The 6403-nt window shown below is 47.4% G+C and overlaps 1 protein-coding gene across 2 annotated transcripts; it reads left to right on the top strand.

Moving 5' to 3' along the window:
* The first annotated feature begins 671 nt into the window (after positions 1 to 671).
* LOC117194784 lies at positions 672 to 2401 on the top strand. 2 transcript variants are annotated; one of them, XM_033399279.1, is made up of 6 exons: positions 672 to 1065; positions 1131 to 1288; positions 1369 to 1545; positions 1614 to 1760; positions 1831 to 2094; positions 2190 to 2401. In XM_033399279.1, exons 1-6 carry the CDS (start codon positions 709 to 711, stop codon positions 2290 to 2292), a joined length of 1206 nt encoding a protein of 401 aa, XP_033255170.1. In that variant the 5' UTR covers positions 672 to 708; the 3' UTR covers positions 2293 to 2401. The 2 variants fall into 2 exon arrangements, with proteins under 2 accessions (XP_033255170.1, XP_033255169.1); XM_033399278.1 differs by having other exon boundaries at positions 1119 to 1288.
* Positions 2402 to 6403: the final 4002 nt, after the last annotated feature.

Genomic DNA, 6403 nt, shown 5'->3' with positions numbered 1-6403 from the left:
GATACACAAAGAGAGAGAAAGAGAGATGCATACGGAAAGTGTGTGAAAGCGTGGAGCAGTGAGAGCGGGTGCGGAAGCCACAGCGTGGATACAGAAGCAGCGGTAAGTACAAATAGCCCAACCAGGGAAGGATCAAAATATTGATGTCTGGAATGGCTTTATTCAAGTGTGAGAGCTTAAGTGGGACTCGTGCGAGCAAAGGACCGACCCCACATATGTATCTGTGGCATATTCAATGCTCACGCTTGTGTGACTGCGCCCCTGCGAGTCCTTGTCTGCATCCATTTGCCGCTCGCACACGTGTGCCCAACATCAAAAGCTTTTGACACTTAATTGGGCGTAAAATTAAATCAGAATTGATTAGAACACTTGAATGACAACAGCCAAAATAGTTTGGTTAATTTCTATAAAAATCAAATGCAAATTGGGAAAAACGCACACACGTATGTAAATACATATATGTATGTATGTATGTATATGCATGCGTTAACAGAATGTCGACACAATGTTAGCAACAGTTGCAAAATCATTCGATTTCTGCGCTGCTAACACTTTCTCTCGTATCTGTCGTTTTCTCTCCTGCCGGTATTCAATTATTTTCTGGCACTTTCACTTCCTCACCTCTTCATTTCCTTCCGGATCTAACTTCCGCTACTACCTCTCGCCTTCTCATCCCCCCTCCCTTTGCAAGCAAGCTTGCGTGTCGGCATGACTGGGGGGCAGCTGTCCCAACGCATGAGCAACATCTCGCTGTCCTCCGGCACGGACTCCGTGGGCCACATGGATCGCGGCAGCAGCTCCAGTCTCGCTAGCAGCGCCACCGTTGGCACCAACACAATCACCAGCGGCATTTCCAAGGATTGCGCCAATTACCCCGTCGGCAGTCAGTCGGCCCGTCCATACGTCCAACTGCCGGGCATACACATTTCCAACCCTCCCCAGTACGGGCCAGGGAATATGCAGGAAATAGACGCTGGCAAAATGGCGCACAACGGCAAGGCACTCACAGGGCGCTACAATGCCACGCCCACCTATGGCTTCGACAACGAGCAGAAATACTGCCTGGTGAGGGGCTCCTGCATATCTGTAAATCTAGCCGATTCTATGCTCAATCTCAGAATTCCCAACAGTTGCCGTCTCCAATGCCCCCTCCACCATACGCCTTGGCACGCGTGAGCAGCACACGCAACTCCGAGCTCGAGAACCACACACCGCCGGCATGTCCCGGCTCTGGACCCATTGCCATGACGAACGGCACCATCCAGTTGCGCCTCCGCGATGGCGTGCGGTGAGTGTGGGCGCCCCCAGCCCCTTGGCTTTTCTTTAAGACCGACCCCTAATGTTAATACCTTTCTTTGCATGGGGCAGAATTGACATGACTCTGGACAAGGCGGTGCGCGTGCTCAATCAGCGCAGCATGGTGGCAGTTGCTCTATCACGCAACTGCAGCAACTCGGCTTTGATCCACCCCAATGGACGCATCTTGCAGAGCGGCGCTAAAGTAGAAAGAGTCACCTACGACGGCATGAAGGGCAATAACTTTGTGTGAGTGGGAATGGCCCTTACCCCAACGTGGCATCTTTTGAATCCTTTGAATTATCTTCCCATTACAGTCGCTATGCCAAGATGTGGTACAAGGGTGTGAGCTTCACCAGCGAGGCGTGCGCTCTCATCTACCTGGTGGACACAGCCGGGACGCGCACCACAACCGACACTTTCACCGATCTGACCAAGGACTACACCCTGGCAGTGTTCTATGAGTGAGTCCCCCGGCCAATTGCATCGCTTCTTATTTGGCTAATTTCGATTTAATTCCCGAACTTCTCGCAGCGACTCGCGGCATGGTCCCTCTTATATGGCTGAAGCCCATGACGTGATTGCCAATTCAGCTTACACCTGTACCGAGGATGGCACTGAGATCTATGACATAAACGGATTTCGCATCCCCCAGGCAGCCGATGGCCTGGTGAAGGTCACTCGTGTGGACAACAAGTGCTTGATTCGCACCAGTCCCGGCAATGGATCGGCCACTTTGACCACACCTGGCATCCATTGCACTGCCTCTCTGGGCAAGACCTCGCATCTGTTTGTTCGGTGAGTGTCAAACCGATGCTCTCAACCTCTCCCTCCCCCTCCCCCTCGCCCGTCATCCTACTCTGCTAACTTTAGTTCTGTTCTGTCCTTTGTAGTCGCAATGAGAAGCGCATGCACTTCGATGGATCCTGTTTCATTGTACGCAACGCCGGACACTCCGCCGGCTTCAATGAGAACAACCTGCTCATTGTCTACTGAGCGGCGTTCGTAGTCCGGAGATAGAAACGGTGCAGTGGTAGCCCATCCCACACGCACACACTCACACATGTCAACACATTTCACCTGAAACACATACATAGACACCTACAGCAGCACACTTGAGGGACCTTGACGTGGAGAGAGGGATTCAGTTAGGATCCCGGAATTTAGGAATATCAAAATCAATTTGGGAAATAAGTTAGAAAGCAAATATGTTCGTACAAAAACCAGCAATCACACCACACCACACCACACACACACACCTCAGCGAAGGAACTCAGCCCAGTCCTATCTGGGTTCCGATTGCTCGACATGGGCGCAACACAACCACACCACCAACCCCCAGGGAATACTAGTTGTCTTTCGTTTACCATTGCCTACATATATATCATGCCGTATATATGCGTGTATTACTAGTTGTTATTGCAAATCGGGAGCGCTTTCCTGCTTCCCCAAATCAGTTGGCCAAATCAGACCGATCTCAAGCTGAAGCGGAACCAATCAGAGCCGAATCGCATCGAACAGGGCCGTGCCAGCGATTGGTGTTCAAAAAAAGAAACATCGTTTTTCTACTCGTTTCCATTTCGGCTTTTTCAGTTCTTCTAAATTGTTTCTTTTACGCAGTTCAGTTCTAAATTTTGTTTGATAGACTTTAAAAATGGCAAAACTCAAGAAAAAAAAGTTTAAAGAAATATCTCCCAACAAAAAATTTATGCACAGTTGGTGCGTCTGATTAAGCAACGTGTATTCAACAATTATAGTAGATCAGAGGACTAGTTCTCTTGGGCGTTACGTTTAGGCAACGTAACGCCAGTGCCGATACATTATTTCTAAGCTACCAGTTCTTTCAATGCAATCCAATAATGTTCATCCACACCCGTAGCATACAGACACTCAAACACGTAACCCATAATCACACACCGCACACTCTTTACAAGAGGCAAAAGAAAGTGAATTATTTGCAAGTGGCACAGCGCCAGCCACAGTTAAAACAGCCACAGGACACACATGAAAGATAGAACAGATCCTGTGAAAGGTAGAAAGTGAGAGTTTATTAAATTAACCCCAATTGTAATTTGATTAAAAGACACTCGTCCTGTGAGGAGGACAATGAAAGAAACCCCCATACAAACACAAAACATAGGCTTAATATATACATAAATACGATGGGATGTCCAATTATAATACAAAGTTAAGCCCAGTGTGAAAAACCGGGATTAGCCTTACGTCAATCTCCAACACCTAAATTTTCTATCATGTAAAGAGAAATTCATGTGCCCCAAAATCAATACTATGGAAGTATAATAAATTTAAAATGCAATCTGTTCATTCAATAAATTAATTTATTCCTCCAAAAGAATGGTGGAGCAATGGATCTCGTTTCGTTTCCTACCCTCCATCCTTTGCTAATTTCTTGGTGGAAAGAAAATGTCGACTGCCTCCTGCCCCGTGCCTTTATGTGTTCGAGTATTTATGTACCTTCTGTCATACATGGCCGGGGGTATCGTAAATTTACAACAAAATTGTTTTACGGCCCCACTTGAAGGGGACTTCGGATAAGCCCTATCTTCGGAGACATCGGGATATGGAAGACCTTTTTGATCTCCAAAAACCAAGCTTCGCGGGGATACAAATATTTCGTTGAATTTTTAATCGCACATTTACGACACAGCTGTTTTTATTTTATCGTAGCGTGACAACCCTGGGCGGCCAGTGTGTACACTATTTTGGACTACAATATTGTTTGTCTTGCTGTTGACAGCGGTAAATTAGGCAAATGGAAGGAAAAGTACATTGATATTTAATTAGTAAAATGTCTTGAGCCTTGTCGATACCTGCAAACAAATCCAAATGCACAGGGATATCGGATCGACTGTCATGCAGACTAAAGTTTCCAACAAACTTAACCTGGAGCTGGAGGTGGAGGTAGGCACGCGGCGCGGATGCTACAGCGCTGGCTGTGGCTGTTGATAAAGATTATTGGATAATGTCTTGGCGGAACTATCTGCCACGTCTGTCTCTGTCATAAGAAGAAAGTTGTTCCATGGTTAGAGATACACAAAGAGAGAGAAAGAGAGATGCATACGGAAAGTGTGTGAAAGCGTGGAGCAGTGAGAGCGGGTGCGGAAGCCACAGCGTGGATACAGAAGCAGCGGTAAGTACAAATAGCCCAACCAGGGAAGGATCAAAATATTGATGTCTGGAATGGCTTTATTCAAGTGTGAGAGCTTAAGTGGGACTCGTGCGAGCAAAGGACCGACCCCACATATGTATCTGTGGCATATTCAATGCTCACGCTTGTGTGACTGCGCCCCTGCGAGTCCTTGTCTGCATCCATTTGCCGCTCGCACACGTGTGCCCAACATCAAAAGCTTTTGACACTTAATTGGGCGTAAAATTAAATCAGAATTGATTAGAACACTTGAATGACAACAGCCGTGGCCGTGTTGCTGATGTCAATGGCATCAGAGAGAGCCGCATCCTGCCAGCATCCAAGCCCCCAAGCCTCCCAGCTCCCACTCCACCTCCTGCCAGCAATTCCGCTGGCATTCTAAGCATAAGCAAACTTTTTGGTTTCGATTTTCCCCAGCTGACGCACGGCACGGCAAGGCACGGCACGTCGGTGACTTCGGCCACGTTCCTGCCGCTTCTCGGGGCTCCTGCCACTTCCGAAGCCGGGCACTCCCGAGACAGAGCGCACTAATTGCTGCTGGGAACTTCCCTGGGGAGGCTCCCCCGCAACCCTGTTTTTCATCGGAAAGTTTATGAAATTCAATTTCCCCCAAAAATGGGGAATGGAATGGAAAAAGGCCGGGCATCAATTTTCCTGCATTATCGTTCAATGAGCCGACAATTAGGCGAGGCCCCTCTGCTTCGGCACCATGCACGTCTATAGATATTCAATTAACTTGAATTCACAGCCATAACTCTCCGAACGAGTTCATTCCACATGCATTTGGCCAGGGCATAGGGCAAGTCAACTCGATTTCCGGCTATTAAGACATGGCTGAATTTCAGACGTGGAATGCAACGCCATGGAGTGCCGAGTCCAGGCAGGATAATTACATTTTAACCGGGTGATTCGAGCGGAGAGGAGAGTCGACAGCAACGTCAACGGGAATGGATAAATGCACATCTTCCGCCGCCCTGGGGGTCCTGGGAGCCGTCCTGGGGCACGGCACATTTAATGGGAAATGAATGGCAATGTTGGAGGTAGAAAATTATGAAAACGTTCCCAGGGGTAAGTTGTACGAAAACCAGCACGAAGTGCCCTCGATAATCTTCCACTTAAAGTTGATAAAAAATGTAAACGACTTTCATTTCGCCCGGGAGCGATACCTCTGACGAGGACTTCAAAGGACAGCTGGAAGACCCAGGACAAACTCGAGGCGAAAGTGAGTAGCTCATTGAATTGGATGGATTGTCATCCCAGTCGGTGACAGCAATCAAATCAATCACACCAGCCTCCACCTGAGTAGAGCAGGCAGGTCAAAGTGCGGCAGCCTTGGAGGATAAAGAATGGACCCCTTTTCTGACATTTGGTGATGTTTTGCGATGCAGCAAGAGAGAATTCCTACACCGATTGGGGCAAAACTTGGGCTAGGTACAGCTGGCAAGGCCGATAGCTTGATCCGATTCATAAATAATATACAGCTAAGAGTACTATATGTTTGGATTCATTGGGAATACGTGCGTGGTGATGTCTAATGCAATTTGCGTAATTGAAACCCACTCGAAAGCAATTCAATTTCCTGTGGTTGGACCACTCTCCGGCAATGAGATTCGTTGGAGTAAATGCAATCGAGATTCCCAACTAATCTTCAGGTAAAACAATCCATAATGGAGCAAGTTTTTATCAAGTTTGAAGTTTTAATTTGCTTTCGCCCCAACAGAAACAACTACAGAATACAGAATAACAAAAGTGTCAACACGATTATAATTGAGTTTAATTAAGCCGCAAAGTAAAGCCTCTCAGCACTCTTGTCTGTGGACCGACCAACAGAAATTTAAAATATTTGCGCTAATCCACTTGGCAACGGCCTAACAGAAATGAACAGCTGGTGCCAGTCCAGGCCTCTTCAATGGGCCAACTTTCGGATAAAAGAGGTAC

Source organism: Drosophila miranda (assembly GCF_003369915.1).
Source record: "Drosophila miranda strain MSH22 chromosome Y unlocalized genomic scaffold, D.miranda_PacBio2.1 Contig_Y3_pilon, whole genome shotgun sequence".
NCBI lineage: Eukaryota > Metazoa > Arthropoda > Insecta > Diptera > Drosophilidae > Drosophila > Drosophila miranda.
Note: the sequence above shows the minus strand (reverse complement) of the source record. Positions and strands in the feature narration are given on the sequence as shown.

Coding starts and splice junctions, on each gene's coding strand:
- LOC117194784 (XM_033399278.1), top strand. CDS start 709: ATGACTGGGGGGCAGCTGTCCCAACGCATGAGCAACATCTCGCTGTCC. Junction 1,289..1,368: donor CGCCTCCGCGATGGCGTGCG/GTGAGTGTGGGC, acceptor TGCATGGGGCAG/AATTGACATGACTCTGGACA. Junction 1,761..1,830: donor ACCCTGGCAGTGTTCTATGA/GTGAGTCCCCCG, acceptor AACTTCTCGCAG/CGACTCGCGGCATGGTCCCT.